The sequence below is a fragment of the Brienomyrus brachyistius genome, unplaced genomic scaffold (assembly GCF_023856365.1).
Source record: "Brienomyrus brachyistius isolate T26 unplaced genomic scaffold, BBRACH_0.4 scaffold118, whole genome shotgun sequence".
NCBI classification, from domain to species: Eukaryota; Metazoa; Chordata; class Actinopteri; order Osteoglossiformes; family Mormyridae; genus Brienomyrus; species Brienomyrus brachyistius.
The window spans coordinates 61,636-86,689 of record NW_026042393.1 but is presented as its reverse complement, the minus strand read 5'-3'; the positions used below and the strand labels follow the sequence as shown (position 1 = coordinate 86,689).

The 25,054-nt window shown below is 47.6% G+C and overlaps 2 protein-coding genes across 12 annotated transcripts; one reads left to right on the top strand and one right to left on the bottom strand.

The window, feature by feature from the left end:
* Nucleotides 1-609: 609 nt before the first annotated feature.
* On the top strand, nt 610-6,900 carry gale (UDP-galactose-4-epimerase). The gene is made up of 11 exons (XM_049004731.1): nt 610-756; nt 1,946-2,075; nt 3,059-3,174; nt 3,588-3,701; nt 4,128-4,304; nt 4,409-4,522; nt 5,159-5,225; nt 5,352-5,437; nt 5,748-5,825; nt 5,972-6,086; nt 6,485-6,900. Exons 1-11 carry the CDS (start codon nt 745-747, stop codon nt 6,547-6,549), a joined length of 1,074 nt encoding a protein of 357 aa, XP_048860688.1. The 5' UTR covers nt 610-744; the 3' UTR covers nt 6,550-6,900.
* Nucleotides 6,316-23,444, bottom strand: LOC125727786 (disks large-associated protein 3-like). Of its 11 annotated transcripts, none has more exons than XM_049004719.1 (13): nt 23,094-23,206; nt 18,291-19,365; nt 18,207-18,248; nt 17,941-18,164; nt 17,333-17,544; nt 17,101-17,203; nt 16,833-17,016; nt 16,269-16,738; nt 16,106-16,176; nt 15,630-15,961; nt 15,438-15,529; nt 12,171-12,293; nt 6,316-11,977 (listed from the first exon to the last, which is right to left on the bottom strand). In XM_049004719.1, exons 2-13 carry the CDS (start codon nt 19,336-19,338, stop codon nt 11,753-11,755), a joined length of 3,126 nt encoding a protein of 1,041 aa, XP_048860676.1. In that variant the 5' UTR covers nt 19,339-19,365; nt 23,094-23,206; the 3' UTR covers nt 6,316-11,752. The 11 variants fall into 11 exon arrangements, with proteins under 11 accessions (XP_048860676.1, XP_048860678.1, XP_048860673.1 ...); XM_049004721.1 differs by having other exon boundaries at nt 17,941-18,038; nt 23,094-23,205; XM_049004716.1 differs by having other exon boundaries at nt 18,207-19,365.
* Between the last annotated feature and the right edge of the window lie 1,610 nt (nt 23,445-25,054).

The window sequence follows — 25,054 nt, the reverse complement described above, 5'->3', positions numbered from 1 at the left end:
GGCCGTATATGTGTTCTGTGTTCCCTTTCCCTCGTTGTTTTCATGTAATACTTAAAAAAAATCTCTAATTCTTAAAAAAAACGTGTTGTTTGAAAAGGTACATGGGGCATTAAATCTTGTATTTCTTTTAGTTTAAATAAAACGCAAATTCCCCACCCGTGGGACTCATAAAGGCAATCTTAATCTTAAAACTATGACTAAGCCTTGCATGGTAAATTCCCTTCTTGATCCCAGGAGGAAATTCTTGTGCATGCAGGAACAAACATACAGTGCAAAGACAGCACACACAAGCAAAAGCAGAATATCCTGAAAACTGATTATAAGATGTATACTTTTATGTATACTTTAAAAATCCGTTTTTACTACGTTTACTTGTTTGCATGTCTTTGCATTTAGTTTTGCACTACTATCTGTTTGTCTCTACTTTATGATTGCCGCGACTGACATTGTTTAGTAGCGTCACGACATAAGCTTAATAAGCTAAACACGAATATGTGATTTTTTTTTTACTAAAATATATAACCGGAAGGTAGTTCGGGACTGTTAACATGAAGCGACGCGTGACTGATGACGTCATGCGGATGGCTCCCAATGAGGATGTTGCTTCCGGGTGCACCTCCGCGGGAATGCCCGCCCCTTTTCCACGTCCGCGCTCTGTCCCTCAAACCGTCCGGCTGCCCGTCTTAGCGCCTCCTCGGTTCTGCACAGGTGGTCGCGGAGAAGAAGCGCTGCCGATTGTAGCCCATGGACGTAAAGGTAGGATTTGGGCTATGGGCTTTCAGTCCGCGTTAAGTGAGTAAGCGGTGCGACTCATTTCGGGTCGGCAGTTTTGCTTCAGCCACATTTTAATAGAGTGTTTTATGGGAACCATTGAAAATTAAATTCTGCATATATGGCACAGTACATTACTGGCTTTTCTGTCAACGAGAAGCGGCTGTGGGGCGCTCATGCTCGCAGTGCTGTCTGTGAGGCACGTATTCCACGCCTGGTGTGCGGGGAAAGTGCCCCTTTATGAATGGTTCAGGGAAGATACGAACTTCAGCTGCTGTACTGGTAGGTTGCACACATAGGAACCCGGCAACAACCCAATGTGCCACCGTCTAGGGACCCAACTTAAGTTTTAGATAATCTGGTGTGGGTCTACGGACACCTTTTACTTTGAACACTGATCTGGAGTTGTTTAGGTAATCATGTAATTCCACAATTTCAGATGAATGGCCCGGTTCAGATATATAACTCGGCAAACTGGTTTTAAACAAGGGATCGTAAGAAGTGACGTCAGAGCTCAGGTTAAGCCTTGCAGGTTTGTCCGATGGGGTGTGTCCATCCGTTTGCCACATCATAAAGCAATACTTAGACTGTCTACCTACGCGATACTGTCATAAGGTGGTAAAACAATGACCAAGCTGAAGAAAGAAAGACGATCACATTGAAATAAGACAAAGTACCTGTCATGATATAAAATATATCCATTTACCTAAAAATGTATATGTACGATTTGCAACAGAATTGTAATTTATATCCCCTCATACATGATTATACTCCGTGCAGTGTGCTGTGCAGTTGCTTAGTCCCAGACTGTGAAAAGAGGACATAAGTTTAAGCGACGACATGATGTATCAATGGATCACAGGACACCTTACTGATGCCTGCCCTCCTGGATTTGCTGTAGTTGCCATACAGCTGGGTGACTGGCTTTCTGTATTGGTGGGTTACATTAGAGTGGAGACAGGGAGGGTCTGTATGGAGGGGGCTAGGCCAGACAGCATGGCTGCTCACACAGGCCTTCTTTGTCTGCACGCTCCCCCAACTTATGCCAAAAAGCCGTTCCATCCAGAAATTGTGCCATTCGGGGCAAACCTATGACGTTTCTATGCATTCTGTCATGACTGGAATTGTGAGAGAGAACTCCTGCTCTGAGCTCTGCCTTTAACACAACCCACAGGTGGAGCAGGTGGGCCTGAAGGTGCTGGTGACTGGGGGCGGCGGCTACGTGGGCAGCCACTGTGTGCTGGAGCTCATCCAGGCTGGCTTCCGCCCGGTCGTCATTGATAACTTCAGCAATGCGGTCCGAGGTGAAGGAGGCCCAGGGTCCACTCTGTGACCTTCAGTGTATGAATGAATGAATGAATGAATGAATGAATGAATGAATGCCTATGTCATTGCACAAGGCATAATGAAACTGGAAGACTATCCTTGTCGTGTAAGAAAGAAAAGAAGATAGATACATCATTACAAAAGAATAAGATATATAAAAATAAACCGAATATAAGCAGAATAAACAGACAGAATATAAGTAAATGGAATATACAACTGAATATAAAAAGCATACAAATACAAACACTGTAAAAATGAACAGAAGAAATTACAAAAATAGGTGTTTACAGCCAACAAACTGTTATGCGCATTCCTCTCCTTATGATTCTCTTTGCCAACAAATTCTAAAAATATTGCACATGCTAATAGGTGAGGTCATAAATATGTAAGACAGAGTGTTCAAAGTTGGCCTGAATCAAGTGTGATAATCTGTCTGTTCTTGATTTGGTGGCCCAGTAGCACCTAGGGTTCCATTTCAAACAGGTGATGTCCCAAGTGAGATGAGTCTCTGAAAATGTCGGTGGCTCTGCTGAGACAGCAAGAGCTGTAAATGTCCTCAAGAAATGGAAATGGGCAGCCACTGATTTTCTGTGTGGTGGAAATGACCCTCCAGAGTGCTCCCCTGTCTTCTGAGGAGCAGCTGGCCAGCCATACAGAGATACAATGTCTCAGCACACTCTTGATGGAACAGCGGTAGAAGGACACCAGCAGTCTGTTATCCAAGCTGTTCTTCCTGAAGATCCTTAAGAAAGAGGGTCACTGCTCGGCTAGACCCTTTCTCCATAGTCCTCATTGATGTGGACAGGATCTAGATTTCGAGCTTCCGTGATTTCCATTCATTAGCTGAGTCTCTGCTGTACTACAGAATGAGGAGAAACTGAGTGGGATAGCTGGTCATGTAAGCACAGGAAGGCGTCTGAATTGTGGGCCACATGACGATATCGCTGTGTTCCATCTGCAGGAGAGAGGGACGTACCGGAGAGTCTGCGAAGGATAGAGAACATTCTGAACACCAGCATTGAGTTTCATCAGCTGGACCTTCTGGACCGACCAGGCCTGGAAAGGATTTTTCAGATGGTCAGCATTCTGCCTCTCTCTCTGTCGGCCTGCCTTTCTTTCTCTGTCTGCCTGCCTTCTGTCCATCTGCTCCTTTCTGTCAGTTGGCCTGCCTGCCTCTCTGTCTGTCTGTGTCTCTCGGCCTGCCTGCCTCTCTTTGTCTGCCTGTCGGTCTTGGTTTTGATTGTAGAAACAGATCTCTGTTTCATTTGCTTGGAGAAAACTCCATGAATGACTGTTGACCTCAGTTACACAGATGCACCATGAACATCTATGTCTGAAACCTTGCCGCCTTTGCAGCCTTGACTTGTATCTGACTGCTTATCATTCCACGTGTGATGTCTCCTCTGAAATGAGCATGGTCATGTCCTCTGGCTCCATTTCCTTCCTCTCTATATCTCTGTCTGTTTCTCTGTCTCTCTCTCTCTGTGCAGCACAAGTTCTCGGCAGTGATGCACTTTGCGGGGCTGAAGGCCGTGGGCGAGTCCGTTGAGCAGCCTCTGCGATACTATCGGGTCAACCTGACTGGAACCATGAACCTCCTGGAGGTGGATAGGCAGGAAAACCCTGCTTCCTTATATTAACGCTTCTAACTGTGTAACTGTACACAAGATCTGTGTTTGGCTTTATGCTGTAACACTAAACTATTTTGGGGTGAAAAGTAAATGTACTAATTACATTTTTGGCAAAGTGGTGCCCTGTTATTTACCATTCCAGGGTTCTGCATGTGATTATTGTGTTTGTGAGCGTCCGTGTCTGTGTGTGTGCATGCGTCTGTGTGCTTTTGTATGCGCGAGTGTGTGTGTGTATGTGTGATAGTCAGATAGTTACATTCCTCCAGTGCAGTGTCTGTTGCACCAAACTTCATAATGACTGAGCTTTGCTCTAGAACAATGACAGTCTGTGAATATTCCCCAGCACTTGCTTTGCATTGGTTGATTGCGCTGCCATTAAGCTGCTGATGCATCTCCCAGGTGATGCAAGAGTACGGTGTGCACAGCATCGTTTTCAGCAGCTCAGCGACCGTCTATGGGGAACCCCAGCACCTACCCATTGATGAGGCGCACCCTGTGGGGGGCTGCACCAACCCCTACGGAAAGACCAAGTACTTCATCGAGGAGATGATTCAGGACCAGTGTAGATCCCAAAGGGTACTAGTGTGCTTCTCCGGAGAACATGCTGTACCATGAACCATGAAGTAACATTCTTTTGACATCAATTGTGGGTGTCTATATGTGTGCTTATGTTTGGACAGGACTGGAATGCTGTGCTGCTGCGGTATTTCAATCCAATCGGTGCTCATTCCTCGGGAGAGATTGGCGAAGACCCCCAGGGAATCCCCAATAACTTAATGCCCTACGTTGCCCAGGTAAGCACCCCTGCTTGTCTGTTACAGTAAAACAGATCCTGATCCTAAAGCTTCCAAACTGCTTCGTTTCCACCAACACAGAGCTGGTGATGGGCTGGTTCTCACTTGAGGACTAGCCTGCGTTTCCACCGGTTTAAAAAAAGAACGCCACTCAAACGTTGTGTGTGTGTGTGTGTGTAAGTGACTATTCTCATCCGATGTTTTACCACTGTCCTCTTACATATTGCGCAACGAAAGCCTCTGCTGAAAACTGAACTTTGCAGTCCGCTTCATGATCTCTTCGCCTCTCAAGCGTCAAAATTTTATATTTATTCCGCCTGCAACATATTTATACTTTGTTGTTAAATCTGGCCAGCAGATCAGTCTTTAGTTTTCCACAGAATAGAAAAACAATGTAACATTATGCTGCTTTCGCTGATGTTATGGTGTCAAATTCGGTGCCAAAACTTTTTTGTGGTGCCGTGCTGGAGTCCTTTTTTTCTGGCCTAGGGCCAGTTTTTTTTGTGGTGGAAACGTATGCAACCAGTGCCGGATTGAGAAAAAAAACCTGGTACTAGCACCGCGTTGGTGGAAACGAGGCACATGACTCTGGACAGAGTTTGCTAATAACACTTCTTGGTATGTATCTGTTCTCAGGTAGCTATTGGCAGAAGAGAACATCTCCATGTGTTTGGGAATGACTACGACACACCTGATGGGACAGGTTAGGCTGCAGTGTGTGTCTGTGTGTCGTGATGCGCAGACCAAAGGAGGTCAGATCGTCCCATAATGCAGTGATGCAGATGCAGAGGCGGGGCTGACCAGCATGCCCCCCCCATGTGCCCCACAGGAGTCAGAGACTACATCCACGTGGTGGACCTCGCTAAGGGACACATCGCTGCCCTCAGGAAGCTGCAGGGCAATTGTGGCTGCAAGGTACAGCTTTCTGATTTTGTCAGATTTTCTGGTTCCTCTTCCTCCAGCTTCTTCTCTGTCTTGCAAATACATGAATAAGGAAGCACAACGATCAATAGCTGAATCGTTTGTTTTTTAGTGTGCTTCAAAGTGCTGCTTTTGTATGACACGCGGTTATGGTTATAATCTGTAGCTTGTGTGCCAGAATTTCCCTGTTGGGAGAGGAAGTGCTTAATGACTGTAGGCATCCATGCTTGGACCTCGGGAAGATACCTGTCAGGGTGTGAATCAGCACCACAACCTGCTCCTCAGCTTCCTGCTCCTTCTGCAGGTTTACAACCTCGGCACAGGCACTGGCTACTCAGTCCTTCAGATGGTGAAAGCCATGGAAAAGGCTTCTGGACGAGAGGTGAGTAGCCCCCTGGCCATGCAGGGGCCGGGTCTCCTGTTGGATCTGGTGTGAAAATGTGATGATCTAAAATATGGCGAAGCTCCCAACCTGCATGGTCTGCGCACTGACGGTGATGGAAACTCCGGTCTCTGTGGTCCCTGCAGATCCGCTACCAAATCGCACCACGGCGTAGCGGGGACATCGCTTCCTGCTACGCTGACCCCCACCTTGCTGAAAGCGAGCTGGGTTGGAGGGCAGAGTTTGACCTGGACAGGATGTGTGAGTCTCTCTGTCTGTCTGCCTGTGAGTCTGTGTCTGCCTGTGTGTGTGTATCAATCTTTACCCGTGTGTCTGTGTGTGTCTGCCTGCCTGTGAGTTTGTTTTGTCTACCTGTATGTGTATTTGTGCTTGTATGCCTGTGAGTCTCTGAGTCTATTTGCATATGAGACTGTACTCAGCCTAATCTATTCTTAAACGTACGTTTTATTCTTTTTTTTTTAGAAACAGGACTTGTTTGTTCAACAACAGTAGACAAATCCGAAAGACATGTTTATCGTCACAACATTTTCAGATGATGTAATCTCTTGTTTGAAAGTAGCCGATTTTAAGTGAACTACAGATTGTGTATTGCATGCAGGGCAGGGCCTGTGACTCACGCCCGCTTCTTGTGTCCCAAGGTGAGGACCTGTGGCGCTGGCAGTCGAAGAATCCCAGTGGCTTCAGCCATACTACAGGCCCATGAAGCTGGCCTCAGCTTTGACCCCAGGGATCACCTGACCAGACCAAATCTAAGGAATAGTCTGTGTGAGCATGGCCTCTGTCCTCAGGCCAGGATGTCCACACCCATCTGTTTTTGTGTTTTTTTTTTAACTGGATATATATTTTAATTAAAGAATAATAGAAATTTGTATGCCATGTTTTGGCACTGGAGGCCTCTGTCTTTACTGAAGACACTCTTAGGGTAAGATGAAGGAATAAACTGCATCCTTTCTTTCATGGCCTCTATCTTTCCTGGTTCTTTACTACCCACAATCTTCTCTTCACACTCAGATGATGACAATAATCAAAAAATAAAATAAATTTCTTTAACTTACTTTTGAATCTGTGGTTCCATAGATCCAGCTTTAAGGTTAGGGTCCCATCCCTTCCCTGAACGTCTGAAGTAGTGAAGTGTCTGACGGACCTTCCCGATGAATGTAAAACTTCCACAGCAGCTCCACTGATGTGGATGGTGACCCTTCTGCTTCCTGGAGTCGGTGACTAGCTTCTTGTGTTTAAGCACCAGCGTGCCAGGAACCTAACCGCCAACTCACTGTCATTTTTGATCATTGTGATTGGTGGTGCTGTAAGCAAACTTTATGATAGAATTGTAGCTATAGCTGAACTTTGACTGTGGCAGTAAAATCAACCCAGTGCCATGTAGGGTGTCAGTACTGATGATGCCTCACTGAGGTCTACTACTGATGCGCTGAACTCCAAGTCTTTGAGTGATCAGTCTGCATGGTGTCGCACAGATGAACTACGAACAATTATAAAATCATCTACCAAATTTGATGTTCATCTAGTCGCTACAGCCATACAATTACGTCACATGAGTCAATTATGGTATTCAGCTGAAACCTATGAATAGCAGCCTTATGTAGCAGTTTTTATTGTCCAAGCAATACAAGGTCAGGTGGTATGCATGCAATATGGTGTCCCCTGTGGACCTGATACCTGAAACTCTACGTGGCCATGGTGGTCAGCTCTTGATGCACTTTGGCATCAGAATACCCCAAAGCTCTTCATTGAGAATCCACAATGATCTTTGCTGGAAATGGGATAATTGTGATGATTAAAAGTAGATTCTACCATGCTATTATTTTACCTTTACTGCCCAGTTAAAAATACCACAGAGCAATAATTCATCACAGTCAACTCTGTGCGTCCTACTGGTTCTGACTGTAGTGATATCAGCAACTGTCTTACCGTAGGCTGATCAGGCCTGCAACACGCTGACCCTGGGCTCACCCTGTCTTACCGTAGGATGATCAGGCCTGCAACACGCTGACCCTGGCTGCACCCTGTCTTACCGTAGGCTGATCAGGCCTGCCACACGCTGACCCTGGGCTCACCCTGTCTTACCGTAGGCTGATCAGGCCTGCAACACGCTGACCCTGGCCGCACCCTGTCTTACCGTAGGCTGATCAGGCCTGCCACACGCTGACCCTGGGCGCTCCCTGTCTTACCGTAGGCTGATCAGGCCTGCAACACGCTGACCCTGGGCTTACCCTGTCTTACCGTAGGCTGAGCAGGCCTGCAACACGCTGACCCTGGGCGCACCCTGTCTTACCGTAGGCTGATCAGGCCTGCAACACGCTGACCCTGGGCTCACCCTGTCTTACCGTAGGCTGATCAGGCCTGCAACACGCTGACCCTGGGCGCTCCCTGTCTTACCGTAGGCTGATCAGGCCTGCAACACGCTGACCCTGGGCTTACCCTGTCTTACCGTAGGCTGAGCAGGCCTGCAACACGCTGACCCTGGGCTTACCCTTTCTTACCGTAGGCTGATCAGGCCTGCAACACGCTGACCCTGGGTGCTCCCTGTCTTACCGTAGGCTGATCAGGCCTGCAACACGCTGACCCTGGCCGCACCCTGTCTTACCGTAGGCTGATCAGGCCTGCCACACGCTGACCCTGGGCGCTCCCTGTCTTACCGTAGGCTGATCAGGCCTGCAACACGCTGACCCTGGGCTTACCCTGTCTTACCGTAGGCTGAGCAGGCCTGCAACACGCTGACCCTGGGCGCACCCTGTCTTACCGTAGGCTGATCAGGCCTGCAACACGCTGACCCTGGGCTCACCCTGTCTTACCGTAGGCTGATCAGGCCTGCAACACGCTGACCCTGGGCGCTCCCTGTCTTACCGTAGGCTGATCAGGCCTGCAACACGCTGACCCTGGGCTTACCCTGTCTTACCGTAGGCTGAGCAGGCCTGCAACACGCTGACCCTGGGCTTACCCTTTCTTACCGTAGGCTGATCAGGCCTGCAACACGCTGACCCTGGGTGCTCCCTGTCTTACCGTAGGCTGATCAGGCCTGCAACACGCTGACCCTGGGCTTACCCTTTCTTACCGTAGGCTGATCAGGCCTGCAACACGCTGACCCTGGGCTTACCCTTTCTTACCGTAGGCTGATCAGGCCTGCAACACGCTGACCCTGGGCGCTCCCTGTCTTACCGTAGGCTGATCAGGCCTGCAACACGTTGACCCTGGGCGCACCCTGTCTTACGGAGCCGAGGAGGACACCCTTTACCTGGCTGGTACGTTTCATCCCGTCACTTGCCTAGCTGCAGAGTGCATCAATATGTGCTGTTATCAGGATTCAGGGGTAGACTTGGCTGTTTTAGCACCGCCTTGCTTGTAATGCTTTGCTCCCACATGTCCTTCCTGACATTACTGCCTGGCATTTTCCTGGGCTTTGTGTGTTCATACAACTTTGGGCTTGTGGGCACAGAAGACACCTTGCCCACCATGGCAGCCACCTGCTCAGCAGGGCTGCCTGTGCTGATCCGCTGCTGCTTCATCAACATCACGCTGAGTAGGGCAGATCCACTGCTCTACCACTTCTCCATGCTGCAGCTCCTAGCTTTGATGGCTGGCATCTCCACAGGAGCCTCCTGGGGCAGCAGATTCTCATCACACACAGATGCATCCGCTGTCGGTCCATGCAGCTAGAGCAGGCCAGAACATCCAGTCTCACACTAGGGGCTTCTTAGCCATAACCGTGAAACCGAATAAGCTGCTACCTAAACTGTAAGCAAAAAGCCCAGGTCATGCACAGCACAGGTTAATCCTGATCATACCACTGCCTGCATTGACCTACTGATCAGTAAGGAAAGATCAGAGACCATCATTTTGTAACTAGACTGACCTAATTTTTAATTATTGATTCCCAATATCCCCATTTTCGTGACCTACAACACTCATTGTACAAACTATAATCTGCTGTGTAATAGGTGATGTGGCAGCAATGTGGACAGGATTTAAAATCCAGCTGCCCACTAACCCCACATTTGCACTCTCTCACAGGGCATGAGGGTACAAGTTCATCCTTTCATTCTTCTTCGCATCTGCTGCCATACTCAGATAATTAAGAGAGATTTTTACAAATATTTGGAAATAAGATAGAGACTCCAAGAGCTCCTGCTAGCCACACAGATGAGGACTGAGCAGACCTTTCAGGATCAGGGCTCCGCATCTTGCTTTTGTATGGCTCATTGTTTCCCAAAAGGCTGTAGTTCTGCACACATCTGATTTAAAAGAGAAACAAACTCCATTGTGATGAGCCCAAATCCCTCCCTGCTACATACACACCAGACCACAAAATACAGGTGACCTCAGGTCTCTGAGCAGAGCAGAAAAAGCAGCATCATCTCAGTATCCTTACATGCCCTTTGTCCCCAGTTTGCGGTACAGGCACAAGGTGCAGAATAAGTTGGTTGTGTGAACACATTTCTATCAAAGCAACACCAATGCATAGCTTTCTTCCAGGTGACAGACAAAATGGCAAAATGAGTGCGACTGGATTAACTTTTATGTGACTTAAACATGATCTTAATTCAAAGCCATAGGTTTGGTTTCAACACTGGTAGAGGGAACAAATCAACCCCAGCTCCTGCCCTACTATACACACATACTACTCCCACAATTTTAGTAAGGACATGTCCCTACCATACGTACACGTTATTGCCAAAAGTATTGGGACACCCCTCCGAATCATTGAATTCAGGTGTTCCAATTACTTCTATAGCCACAGGTGTATAAAATCACCTAGACATGCAGACTGCTTCTACAGACATTTGTGGAAGAATGGGTCGCTCTCAGGAGCTCAGTGAATTCCAGTGTGGTACCGTGATAGGATACCACCAGTGCAATAAGTCCATTTGTGAAATTTACTCACTACTAAATATTCCACGGTCAACTGTTTGTTATAATACCACTAAGTGGAAGCAATTGGGAACAAGAGCAAGTGGTAGGCCACGTAAAAATCACAGAGCGGGGACAACGCATGCTGTGGTGCACAGTGTGCAAAATTCACCAACTGTCTGCAGAGTCAACAACTTTGTGAGAGCAACTTTGTGAGTCCCTTCCTATTCCAACATGACAGCGTACTAGTGCACAAAGCAAGATCCATAAGGACATGGATGAGCGAGTCTGGTGTGGAGGAGCTTGACTGGCCTGCACAGAGCCCTGACCTCAACCCGACAGAACACCTTTGGGGATGAATTAGAGCGGAGATTGTGAGCCAGGCCTTCTCATCCAATATCAGTGCCTGACCTCACAAATTGCTCTCCTGGAAGAATTGTCAAAAATTCTCATAAACACACTCCTAAACCTTATGAACAGCCTTCCCAGAAGAGCTGAAGCTGTTATAGCTGCAAAGGGTGGGCCAACTCCATATTAATGTCTATGTATTAAGAACGGGATGTCATTGAAGTTCATGTGTGTGTAAAGGCAGGTGTCCCAATACCTTAATATAGTGTAAATATAGTGTACGCTCTTGCCATAATTTGTATACCAGATATGTTTAAAGTCAGACACATGACAATTCCAAACTGACCCCGTTCATGACATAGGTGTAAAGCAGGTTAACACAGCATAGGATTCAGAACTTTCAGCCACATCAAATTTCTCAGAAAATGTTGCCTTCTACTTTAAGTGCTCACAAAGGAGAATCTAAAATGCAGCCATTCTTGACAATGAGGGACAAGGATTCATTTCAGCCACCAGAGGGCAATGTTTCACAGTGAAATAGTTGCTGATTTGAGGTCACCATACACACAAAATCCAAACAAGTTTTATGCATGTGTTCTTGATTCATAAATTGCTGCCAGCTTGTAAACCAAACAAAACTCAGAAAGCATCCTGGATCAGTCTACTGGCTTACTGCAGTGGAGATGTAGGTCTCAGAAGCGGGTCTGTCCCTCTGTGATGAAGCGCTCGACATCATCAGCACTCTCGGTGGCAGAGTCCTGGCGCAGGGAGGAAGTCTGCCGAGTTGGAGATGGCTTCCCGTGGGCTTCAGGGTGCTGCTGGCCATCGAGAGATCTCTCCCGTCTCACAGACAGGGACTGTGCCTGGGCCACCCCCATGCCTCCAGCTGGCTTCTTTGGTAAGGGTGGAGGAACGTCCTTGGGGGCACAGGGAGGAGGTACCATTGCAGGAGGAGCATGGGGGACAGAGATGGACAGGAGAGGTTTGGTGGTACAGTGAAACCAGGACGCAAGCCAGAAACAAAAATGGAAACTGGAACAGACCAGATGAGCAGTGATACAGAAGGAAAAGGTATCATTTGAGCTTTTGCTGGTGTTTCTCATCCCTCACCTGGGCAGAAAGCTGCCTCCAGCCCGAGTCCCGAAGCGTCTGCAGGTCCAAGAATGTGAGACGTACCTCCTCCAGACCCAGCTGCAGCAGCTCCCACAGCTCAGCCAGGGCCTCAGCGCTTACCTGGGGGGGGGTACACATCCCTGGGTGGCTATCACTGGAAATCTGACCTTGAATTTGATTCCAGTACCTCCCAGGGTACATTTTGGCAAGTTCATTTCTACACTGTTTTGCCTATTAATAGTCTAGAAGAGGTATTATTACTGTAAAGAGAAGGTAGAGTGGCGCAGTAGTTACCACTGTCACCTCACGTCTCTGCAGTCTTGTATAAAGTACCCGAAAGTCACACTGAAGTACAAGTACAGATGTTTGTGGGATGTCTGCTCAGCGCTCACATTAACAGACAGCCAACATGTACAGTGTGGAGGTATGCATGTGCATGCCGCGTCATGTGATTCATAGAACTATGACAAGTCAGTTTCCGCAAGCTTCTGTTGCGGTCACCTAAACTAAGAGCAACAGAGAAAACACCAAATCTAATTTGATTTTTTAACAAGTAACGACATTCCGTGCCGAAAATGTATCGAAGTAAAAGTATGCAGTTAAATTAGGGAATGTAGTGAAGTAAAAGTGAAAGTTGACAAAAAAAAAAACTCAAGTAAAGTATAGATACTCCCAAAACATACTTGAGTATAGTAGTGAAGTATTATTACTTCGTTACTATACAACACTGCTTCTCTGTGACCTGGGTTTGAGTCTCCATCATGGCTCCTTGTGTGTGAAGTTTGCACGTTCTCCATTTGTCATCCTGGGTACTCCAAATTCCCCCCACATGCAAAAACATGCCGAGATTAATTGGAGTTACCAAATTATGTGTAGGTGTACCTGTGTGATTTAATGGTGTGTGACTGTGCCCTGCGATGGGTTGGAGCCCCACCCTGAGCGGGACAATAGTGTCAAGATCAGTGCCTTTGCAACCCTGCCCTTTGTGTTCCCTCCCTGTTTGGCCAGTAGGTGTTGCTGGCCATCCCCTTCTCCACCCTGTCTCTTGCCCTTCAGCTCCAGTGTGCTCTCCCTATTTCCTGGCCCAACACATGGCTCAATAGGGTGAGCGTGCAGCTTATGGACTGCACTCCTCAGTCATGAATTAGAGGCTAGCTAATGATCAGCCTTCTCTCTTTCTTTGTATTTGAGTTTCTGTTCCTCAGTGCTTTACACTTCCTTTTGAGTTTCTTGTTCTAGGTTTGCCCTCCTTGTGTTCAGATTTATGTTGTGCTTCGTTTTCCTGTTTTGTTTCCCCGTGTTTCCTTAGTTTCATTGATTGGTTGTTTTTGACGATTCACACTTGCCTTTTGTTAGTCCTTCTCATCAGCGTATTTAAGTCACTTTCTTCTCGTTCATTTTCCCAGTCAGTCATTGTTCATGTTCCTGTGTGTTGCTGCCCTGTGTGTCTGTGTTCCCTGTTATTATATATGGTTTCTTTAGTTGGTTCTTATTTCTCTCTGTTAATTTGACCTCTCATGGTCCTTTTAGTTTGTATTTTTCCCCCAGATTGTTCTGTTTAATAAATCCTTGTTTGCCTCGGAGCTGCAAGTAGATCATCACAGCCTTTATATAGATATAAATCACATTCTTTTTTGTTTCTTTACAAACCAACCAAATTGTAGTGCATATCGTAATGTACTTACAAGAAACACTGCTTGTAGCCTGTAATAAACCTACGGTATGTAAAACTTCATTCATATAAAAGAAATGGACTCATTGTAGCAAAAGTGCTTTTTAATGTTTGTAATACTAAAGTTTCTAAACTTTTGATTACAAATGAATATTACTTTGGTCAATTTGCTATAATGCTTGAAATTTAGTCGAGGTGCATCCCATTCCAGTTTATCATTTCTAAATATTCTTTTTGATTCAACCCATTCAGGGCTCTAGTCTGACTTTTCCAGTAGTGGCACTGGTGCTACCAGTTTTCTCCATTGATTGCTGAACCCTATATTTGGTGTTATGGTTGAATATGGTGTTATTCCTTTTTTGCTGGTGTCTGTCTCAGGATGAAGGCTGGGCGGTTGGACGATGCCCACGATGTTGAGTCAGCATTGTGATTCATCGCGCACATAAAAATATTCAATCTACCTGCTTTGCAGCTGCCTCAGTAAATCAGAATATGTCTTTATTTGTATCACAAAACTGAGGGTTAAAACTTACCTTCAGAGCAAATTGTCCTTCTTACACTGTCAAAACCAAATAATTCCTAATTGTTATACAATTAACCCCTTTTCACCATTTCTCACTCTGTACATTTAACAGAATGGTAAAAATATAATCATTGAATTGTTAATATCGTAATGATTAGAGGGAACAGGGCAGGATGAGCTGTGAATGGGCTCAAATGTGCAAAGATCAGAAATAGTACTAAATCAATAGCAATTAAGTACTAAATGAATTTATGAATAGTGATTTGTAACTAACTATATAGAAATGTACAGTACCAGCAACTCAGCTATCCCCCCCCATCAGCTCAGGATTCCCACTAGTGCTACAAGCAGTGTTTCTTGTAAGGACAGGATTGCCGGTTAAAAGGTTAACATTACGACATATGCTACTCAGCCCAGCTACACTCATGTCTTGCTGAATCCTCAACAGCCGCATGTTTGTAATGTGCTATTTGCTTCACTTGTACGCAGCTAATGGATAAAACTGTCTACTAACTAAACGCAAACGTAAATGTGTTGCTTAATCACAGTTTTTGAGGTCTAATATGCTTATTGTGGAAACAGTTGCAAATCTTCGTGATAAATTACTGCCATATATTTTACCACTAATATGATGTGATGCTCCATGCTACAGTAAGACAGACAGCTTAATTAGAAACCAGAAATGGATACATTTGGTAGCTCGAGGTTACGGGGAGAAGATGGCTGACTCCATGTGTTTCATTCCAAGATACTACTGACATGATGTGGTCACCTTTCTGAATGTACCCGCTTTTAGAAAGTAAGCCAGTCACACTCCAGGTCACATGCATCGCAGACCCCAGTAGACTGGGATTAGGGTTGAAAAGTTAGGACTAAAGGGTGAGATTTAGTGGCAAGAATGTTTCCTGCCTCCCGCCTCATTAGAGATGACTACTGAACAGACAGCAGCACTTTTCTGGCATGGTAAATATCTGTAGTCATTCAGCAGTGGACAATGAGGTGATAACATTTCAAAAGGTTTTCTAAGTGATTCTGATGCATGAAAACATTTAAGACTCAAAAAACTCACCAGGTTTTTCTGACAGAGCTGGAAAAAGTGCTGGACTTTCTGAGACATAAACTGCTGGGCATTTTCCACTGCATTACGTATCCGGTAAAGTGCTGCAGAACACAGGAACAGGTCATCCAGCCTGTAGTCCAGGGCTACTCACAGGCAACATAACCCCGACAGCACCCCCTGCAGGTAGAGCTAGGTACTCACCTTCTTCGGGCAGCTGGGTGTCCTCAGTCTCCTTCTGCATGCCCTGGCACCAGCCCTGCATCCTCTCCACCTCCACACAGAGCAGACGCATGTAGAACTCAGCATCATTTTGGCGAGAGCTTCGGCCCAATCCCAAACCAGGATCCAAACCCGTATCAGAACTGCTTCTCAGCCCAGTGTTGGAGGTCTGGTGACAGTTGGGCTCACGCCAATGAAGGCGATCCAAACAAGTCTGCTGGGGGGAGTTACCCCAGCCAGGAGTCACACTTCTTTGGGAGAAGCCAATCTCCTCCTGATCCATCAAGCTGGTGGAGCAATGGAACCACATGGGCCTGAAAGGGTGTCAGAACTTCACATTTGTAATTAATCTACATCAGAAAACAATGGATGGATGGAGAGAAATGGAAGAGAGTAGGAAGAAAAAGGAGAGGCATGGGGGGGGGCAGTAGTTGGGCAGAGAGAATGCTGCTATGTACCTCCTGTTCTCCTCGACCTGGATGCCAATGGACTGAAGCTCCCTCACTGCTCGGCTCTCTGAACTGTCCACCTGCCACACATGGAAACCAGCAGCACAGACATCACCATAAACACAATGCTAACACCACATCGACATCAACACTGACAGCAATACAAACTCACCAGCATACTGATGCATGATCTGCAGTTGCACTTGTGCCCATCCGTGCTACAGGACAGGCTCTTCTGTGGGAGAGAAGCAGGTCTCCTCTGAAGAACGTCACCCAGCAGACTGTCTGCTGCGCCACTGCCCTTGGCTTCCTGAAGATTGCAGTTCTTATTCAAGATGTCAGCAGACCCGACATGCTGCTGAAGGCCTGGGCCCTGAGGGAGGCTGCAGCTTGCTGGCCACTGCCCATCTGCCGCTGCTCCTAACTCGGAGTGGTACCTGAGCCAGGTGGGGTACCTTGCGCTGGCCCCCAGGCCATCCAGGGAGGGGGCATGCTGTGTGACCCCACGGGGCCCCACCGCCCCCCTGCTTTGTGTGCTGGTCTCCTGTGTGGCATCTGTGCTGCTCTGAGATGCTACTCTGACTTGAGGCTTAGACTTTCGGGGTGGAAGAGGAGGAGGAACCTTTCCCTGGGCCTGCAGAGCTGTAAGAGACAGAAGCACAGTGAGAGAAAGCAGGAGAAAAAGAAAAGAGAATTGCAGCTTGATTAGATAATCTCACTCAGATCCGAACCTCACCGACTCCGCCCCTAAGTCCACCAGTTTCAGGGTCATTTCGGGCCACGCCTGCCTGGATAGCGCGTATGTAGCTGTGGCTTCTCACCCGGAATGCTCCCGGTAAGTCCAAAGCCTCCAGTGATTGTGAGTCCCCCCACCCAGACTCACATACCCTCTGGAATCCACTGTCCAGCACACTGTGCCCCTGAAGCACAAAGTAGGTCACATGGTTAGGCTGCAAACAGACCTCAAAAACAGTGCACAGGGTGGGGGGCGGAGTGAACCTCACCTGAGCGCTGCACAGTGAGTGTGAGCAGATACGATCGTGGACATGTTTCTTTGGTAAGGAATGGCTTTTGGTGCAAAGATCATGGCAGAGTTTACAGCAATACCTACAGATACAATCAGTCAGTTACTTGGCACATGCTGCCACCCCAGTCCCATCACACAGAGCACAGCTCCATGGCTGATACACACAGAGCATGAATAACTGCCCAAAGAAGCAGAAAATGAAATGTTACCTGACACCTGGGTGGGTGTGATCCATACTAAGCTCTCTCTGGACTGCAGCAGCATCTTTGGTAGGGGCTTTAGCCAGGAAGCCAGGTTCTGCATGGATCTCCTCTGCCATAGCTTTGATATAGCCGCTGTGCTTCATCCTTTGACAGGAGACCTCCCTGGACTCGTAGGGATATGCACCAGGAAGCATCCTGCACTGGACATCCCTGAGAGCCTGCCAGACAGAACAAGATTTAAACCCAGAAATGGAAAGGTCCAAACCCAGAAAGGGAAAGGCAAAGGTCCAAACCCAGAAAGGCAAAGGTCCAAACCCAGAAAGGCAAAGGTCCAAACCCAGAAAGGCAAAGGTCCAAACCCAGAAATGGAAAGGCAAAGGTCCAAGCAAGTTCAAGTTACTTTATTGGTACCCGAAGGTAAATTTGGTTTACAGTACAGAGTCCACACACAAACCCAAATAGGAAAAAGGTCCAAACCCAGAAAGGTCTGGACGGGATAGACAGAAAAGACAGGCACAGAAGAATAAAAAATAAAAAAAGAATAGAGAGAAAGGACAGACAGAGCAGTGACATACAAGGTTCATGTTAATGTACTGAAATTTGCTTCACTTTACCTTTGACTGTAGGACTTCCAGTGGTGTGTCTTTGGCTGTCCTGGGGTGTGGGTGACCTCCCAGTAGCTTGTCATTGGCTGCCCTGGGGTGTGGGTGACCTCCCAGTAGCTTGTCATTGGCTACCCTGGGGTGTAGGTGACTTTCCAGTAGCTTGTCATTGGTTTCCTTGGGGTGAGGGTGACCTTCCAGTAGCTTGTCATTGGCTGTCCTGGGGTGTGGGTGACCTCCCAGTAGCTTGTCATTGGCTGTCCTGGGGAGTGGGTGACCTCCCAGTAGCTTGTCATTGGCTGCCCTGGGGTGTGGGTGACCTCCCAGTAGCTTGTCATTGGCTGCCCTGGGGTGAGGGTGACTTTCCTGTAGCTTGTCATTGGCTGCCCTGGGGTGTGGGTGACCTCCCAGTAGCTTGTCATTGGCTGTCCTGGGGTGTGGGTGACTTTCCTGTAGCTTGTCATTCGTTGCCTTTCGAGGTGCATGACTTTCCAGTAGCTTATCATTTGCTGTTCTGGGGTGTGTGTGATTTCCCAGTAGCTTCTCACTGGTTACTCTGGGGTGTGTGTGACTTCCCAGTTGCTTGTCATTTGTTGTCCTGGTACGTGTGTGACTTTCCAGCAGCTTCTCACTGGTTGCTCTGGGGAGTTCTGGTGCCTGACTGACTTTTGTAGAGGTCCAGGCATCTCCATAGGCAGAAGGTCTGGCCTCCTTACAGAGAGCCATGCTGCTGCAGACCAGGCACCCTCCTTTGGGGGCTCTCAACCTCACATCCCTGTCCAAGGTTTGGCAACCCCGGGAGACCCCATGGGACCCTCTACTATCAGCATCTATGTTGTCATCAGAGCTGAACAAGCCCAGGTCCCTGTCCTGGTGATGCGAGTCTTTGTTTTTGTTGCGCTCATGGCTTCTACTACGCCGACTGGAACGCAGAGCATGCTGCGAAGCAGCACAATAACCCTCACCATGCCCAAGCTCCTGGCTGGACCTGACCCCATGGCCTCTAGAAACCCTATCCTGGTGCTCGGGGCCAGGGTAGCTGTAATCAAACCGTGTTGCATTGTCCTCCAGGGAGTGGGACTTGTTGAAGAGACGCTGGACAGAATGAACCAAATGGCGAATGCGGTTGGGGCTCTCACTGCGCTGTGCCCTGCAGGTTGACCGGTGATACTGTAGAGTACGAAATCCATCTGGATAGAATACATCCAGCTGGCTCGGCAGACCTTGTTTCACTTGCCGCAAGGAAGGGGTACACTTATGGCAGGAGTCACTGGGTAACAGGACGGCTTGAGCATGGGGGATTGCGCCCCCTCCTGGACGCTGAAGATGGCTGCGCTGGTCCCCTAACACACAGTGGCATGAACTGGAGGCCTGCTGGGACAGGCTCTGGTTCACGTGATGCCCTTTCATGGGCCTGCTGAGGGGTGGAGGTGTCACCTGGACAAGATTGCCAGCATACAAGCGTGTTAAATCTGCTGTGTAGATGCTAGAAAACACCAGACAGCGTCGGCCTGTGGGAACAACTCCTAACTTCACACACATAAACTTCGGGTGAGTCTGAATCTGATCATATGACATTCCAACACAACACACATGTACCATACATGCACCCACATATGAAACACACAAAGACATGTTTCAGTGCTGTATAAGGGAATCACAGTTCAAAATGGTAAAGGTCCTTAACTGTAACGTTATCACATAAATATGAATGGTAGCAGAAATTCTCTCCTAGTGCGTCACTCCTACTAGTGGCAAATCCTAGAACTGTAACTGAAAGTCAACATGCCATAGCGCTTCAGAGCAGCAGGGTCTCCCGTGAGTATGGAGCCCGAGCCATCAGCAGCTGCCTCCAGAAGTCAAGAGGCAAACAGGATCATCTGTCCATGTGCACCTGCACCTCTCTGTCCGTCTGCACCTGCACCTCTCTGTCCGTCTCCACCTGCACCTCTCTGTCCGTCTGCACCGGCACCTCTCTGTCCGTCTCCACCTGCACCTCTCTGTCCGTCTCCACCGGCACCTCTCTGTCCGTCTCCACCGGCACCTCTCTGTCCGTCTCCACCTGCACCTCTCTGTCCGTCTGCACCTGCACCTCTCTGTCCGTCTCCACCTGCACCTCTCTGTCCGTCTCCACCTGCACCTCTCTGTCCGTCTCCACCTGCACCTCTCTGTCCGTCTGCACCTGCACCTCTCTGTCCGTCTGCACCTGCACCTCTCTGTCCGTCTGCACCAAGTCGACCAAGCAACGCGAGCAGCATGTACCAGAGAAAAATGCCGTGTCCACCATTTGGACACATTGTAGCTTTAATGAAGACAATACGGAACAAAAAGAGGTCCAATGTAAACGCTGCGAAGAAACAGTGTGAGCTACCAAAGGTAATACCATCACACGGTTTCAACACTAGCAATATTTAAAATTCAGTGGAAACCATTTATAGTGATCAACTGCTTATATGGATTAAAAAGCTTGGGACAGAATCATTCCTGTACAAATACTGTTTCAATAATTAGCTTATATTTTTTATATATAAACATATGGAAAAGAAGTACAATTACGTAATTTTTTTTTTACTTGCCTACTTTGCCTTGCAGTAATCCATCTATCACATCCTGTGTGCGTGTGTGTGCATATATACTCCTGCTCTGTATGTGTGTGTGATGTTCCTTTTCTTGTGAGCCCAAATCATGTCACACTTGTTCAGTGCATCAGAGCTACAGAGTTGAACGCTTTCCTTCACCTCATTAAAAAACCCATTAGAAGGCAGATTTCAGCTGGGACAGACCAGCTTCTCACTTGGGACCTGAAGTCATTAAGCCCCACTTGGTCTCTTATGCACTTTAATTGCTGTGTGTATTGGTGCACTGCTCACTAGCACCTGCAGTAGCAGCAGCATTCCTGAATTTGTTTCTGAGTGTGGAGAAGCAGGTATGTAGTATTAGTCAGTGAGCCTTGGGCGGCTCATGCATTGCCCGACACACTAAATGGCGCCAACCTGATGACATCATTCCCCTCCAGCTGCCACTCCCTTAACCTTTGCCCCTAAGTAGCTTTCATTAACTTGTGCCCATGCCACTTTGTTCAACCTTCTCACTGCTCCAGTCCCCTAAAAAAGGGTTTAATTTAAATCCCAGAAATTCCCTGAGGGCACATCAGTCCATTTCCTGACAACAGAAGTGCGTGAATATAAAGAGAGAGGAATACAGTGCAGAGACAGGAATGTAGTTCTTATCCTATCCAGAAAAGAGACATAAGCAAATTAAAACATTTCCTAACCCTTAAGGAGTTGAGAGAGGCCTGCGAGTCAGAAAGAGACCACATAGACCACTTATGCTACATGGCACAGAACAGTAAGTAAACACCACTCACTCTTGTTCTGTAACGCTCTGTACGACAGCACCCGTCTTCTGTAATAATTCTATAGCCAGGAACAACCTTGACCATCGTGATTGTGATTTCTGTCATTAGACAGCAGACATCCATGCGCCTCACAGGTGATAATTAGACAGCAGACATCCATGTGTCTCACAGGTAATAATTAGACAGCAGACATCCATGCGCCTCACAAGTGATAATTAGACAGCAGACATCCATGCGCCTCACAAGTGATAATTAGACAGCAGACATCCATGCGCCTCACAAGTGATAATTAGACAGCAGACATCCATGCGCCTCACAAGTGATAATTAGACAGCAGACATCCATGCGCCTCACAGGTGATAATTAGGCAGCAGACATCCATGCGCCTCACAGGTGATAATTAGGCAGCAGACATCCATGCGCCTCACAGGTGATAATTAGACAGCAGACATCCATGCGCCTCACAAGAGATAATTAGACAGCAGACATCCATGCACCTCACAAGTGATAATTAGACAGCAGACATCCATGCGTCTCACAGGTGATAATTAGGCAGCAGACATCCATGCACCTCACAAGTGATAATTAGACAGCAGACATCCATGCGTCTCACAGGTGATAATTAGGCAGCAGACATCCATGCGCCTCACAGGTGATAATTAGGCAGCAGACATCCATGCGCCTCACAGGTGATAACCACACATCTCATCACCAGACTGTAAAAATGCTGTAAAAGCACATGTTTCACAGATATATGCTTGAGAAGATGAAGGGACAAATGTGACTTAATAGTTTCAACTGACACCAACTTACAGCATTTCCTGGCTTAGTTTCAGCAATATTGAAATCATGGGCAAAGGTCTACAGCAGGATACAATTCGTTTGTGATCATTCAAGGAGACAAACCAGGCAACAATGCCCAAACACTGACACATTCCAACACCGACCACACATTTCAGCCTGCTGACTCGTGTTAACATGGAGGATTAATAGCAAACCAAGCATGTTTCTCTTTGCGCGTTAGCTTTAAACGAGCACGTAAATGGTCTGTAATTTCCTAAAACATCGCGTGCTATTAAGTTTTACAGGTAGTAGTTTTATCACAGTATGAACGCCTGCAGTACAGTGAAAATACTGAGGTTAAGCAAGAGTAGCAGTGCAGAGATTTTGGAAATTTTGCGCGCGCGCGCACATATATATATATATATATATATATATATATATATATATGTAATGTAATTTAATTACGGTCGTGGTGACGCACAGCTTCCCCCAGGAACCACAGGACCGATAATATATCCTGGACAACATCAATACAGCAGCGAACCTTGACGCCAAGACGAGTCTGTATTTGGACCGCAGGAAGGGCCACGCCTGTGCCAAAACTGCCTATACGATCATGTATCTGGACCGTGTGAGTGCAAATGATTATGAATCATAAATCTGGCAAATTATATGTGAACAGTCAATTTACAAAGCGATATGTAAAACTTATTGTCCTGAATTAAGTGAATAAAGGGAGCTTTCTTTCCAGCGAACAGGGATCAACATCACATCTGACTGACTATTCATTAACTTTAACAAGCCTGCTAAACATGAATAACTAGAGTGCATTTGCCCACGACTTCACAGCAAACCTAGGAATTACTGCCTTTGTACTCTTTCTGTAAGCTGGAGGTTATTAAAGAGCACAGCAGAGCCGCACTCTCTGCTTATTCAAAGGCACCAACTTCACGCACTAAAATAATCTGAGTTTACGCACTCAGAGGCACGGATTTATGCATTGAGAGACACGGATATTACGCACATAGAGGCATGGACTTCACTCAATGAGAGACACGGACTTCATACACTCAGAAGCACGGACTTTATACTGAGAGGCACGGACCTCATACATTGAGAGGCACGGACTTTACGCACTTACAGCTACGGCGTTTACGCACATGGAGGCTAGGTTTACGTGCTTCACCGGTCTCTCAAAAGAAGTAAAAATGCTACGGAACCAGCACGTCCATCGTTCTATTGCCTTACCTCTTTCGGTTCGTTGGTCACACGCAAAGCGGATGGCAGTGGCTCTCCTGCGGAATCACAGCTTACAAACAACCGTTAACCGTTCTCAATATTAAATCCCTCTGTTGCATCTCACTTTCACGCAACGCGGTGCAATATGCCTGGTCTCCTCTTGGGCAGCTCGGATGCTCTGTTGGCCCGCCTCCCTCTCCGGTCGGAGGAGGGGCGAGCACCGTCTATCCACTGCGATTGCAGCTTGTATGTATGCTAATAATGCGCAGTTGCGGCCCAATCCTGAAAAGGGCAGGACTTCAATTAAAAATCATCTCTAGACTTTAGGGTCCCCTATGGCCCCACAGTAGCCTAAATTACTTACTGAGCAGGGGTGGGAGGGTTAAATTTGGCCGTCAAACCTATCTGTAGGCCCTGCTCACAGTAAACGGGGAGTTGCCAATCGTTTGCCCCCCATCCACTTATGGGCCGGCCCTTCCTGGTAATAGTTCGTGTCCTGCTGTAGTATAATGGTATATAATGTACAACAATGGAAAAATGCCAGCTTAAAGACTATCAATATTTTAATGTTGGAATCAATTCTCAAAATGGAAACATTCAGATAGAAGGAATCTATATTTCAGCATTGATCCAAACATCCTTAATACATCCATTTCAGACCTGAAGTAACTTTGCATGGTTTTATTCCTCAGAAAAAGGTAGAAAGTCCTTGTATTTCTTGTGTGAACCTGACCTGCAAAATGAGGTTGCTGTCTGCCTTTATATTACACAAATCCTCTTACATCAGTAATGCTAATATAATAATAATAATAATAATAATAATAATAATAATAATAATAATCATAATAATAATAATAATAATACATTTTATTTATAATGCCCTTTACATCACAAGATCTCAAAGGGCTACAAGTTAAAATAAAAGAGATGAAATAAAAGGGCACACAGGACAAGGGCTACACAGGACAGTGGAACACAGGGCACAGGCACACAGGACACGGGCACACAGGGCACAGGCACACAGGGCACGGGCACACAGGACAGGGGAACACAGGGCACAGGCACGCAGGGCACAGGCACACAGGGCACGGGCACACAGGACAGGGGAACACAGGGCACAGGCACGCAGGGCACAGGCACACAGGGCACGGGCACACAGGACAGGGGAACACAGGGCACAGGCACACAGGGCACGGGCACACAGGACAGGGGAACACAGGGCACAGGCACGCAGGGCACAGGCACACAGGGCACGGGCACACAGGACAGGGGAACACAGGGCACAGGCACACAGGGCACGGGCACACAGGACAGGGGAACACAGGGCACAGGCACGCAGGGCACAGGCACACAGGGCACGGGCACACAGGGCACAGGCACGCAGGGCACAGGCACACAGGGCACGGGCACACAGGACAGGGGAACACAGGGCACAGGCACGCAGGGCACGGGCACACAGGACACGGGCACACAGGACAGGGGAACACAGGGCACAGGCACGCAGGGCACGGGCACACAGGACAGGGGAACACAGGGCACAGGCACGCAGGGCACGGGCACACAGGGCACAGGCACACAGGACACGGGCACACAGGACAGGGGAACACAGGGCACCGGCACACAGGGCACGGGCACACAGGACAGGGGAACACAGGGCACAGGCACGCAGGGCACAGGCACACAGGGCACGGGCACAAAGGACAGGGGAACACAGGGCACAGGCACACAGGGCACAGGCACACAGGG

What these genes read in the sequence shown, in the direction of transcription:
- gale (XM_049004731.1), top strand. An exon ending in ACCAGTGTAGATCCCAAAGG is followed by an intron (nt 4,305 to 4,408) that starts GTACTAGTGTGC and finishes ATGTTTGGACAG; the next exon opens with GACTGGAATGCTGTGCTGCT. An exon ending in TAATGCCCTACGTTGCCCAG is followed by an intron (nt 4,523 to 5,158) that starts GTAAGCACCCCT and finishes ATCTGTTCTCAG; the next exon opens with GTAGCTATTGGCAGAAGAGA.
- LOC125727786 (XM_049004713.1), bottom strand. Translation starts at nt 19,338, where the DNA reads ATGAAAGGGCATCACGTGAACCAGAGCCTGTCCCAGCAGGCCTCCAGT. An exon ending in TGGAAGTCCTACAGTCAAAG is followed by an intron (nt 17,545 to 17,940) that starts GTAAAGTGAAGC and finishes TCTGTCTGGCAG; the next exon opens with GCTCTCAGGGATGTCCAGTG. An exon ending in ACTCACTGTGCAGCGCTCAG is followed by an intron (nt 17,017 to 17,100) that starts GTGAGGTTCACT and finishes TTTGTGCTTCAG; the next exon opens with GGGCACAGTGTGCTGGACAG.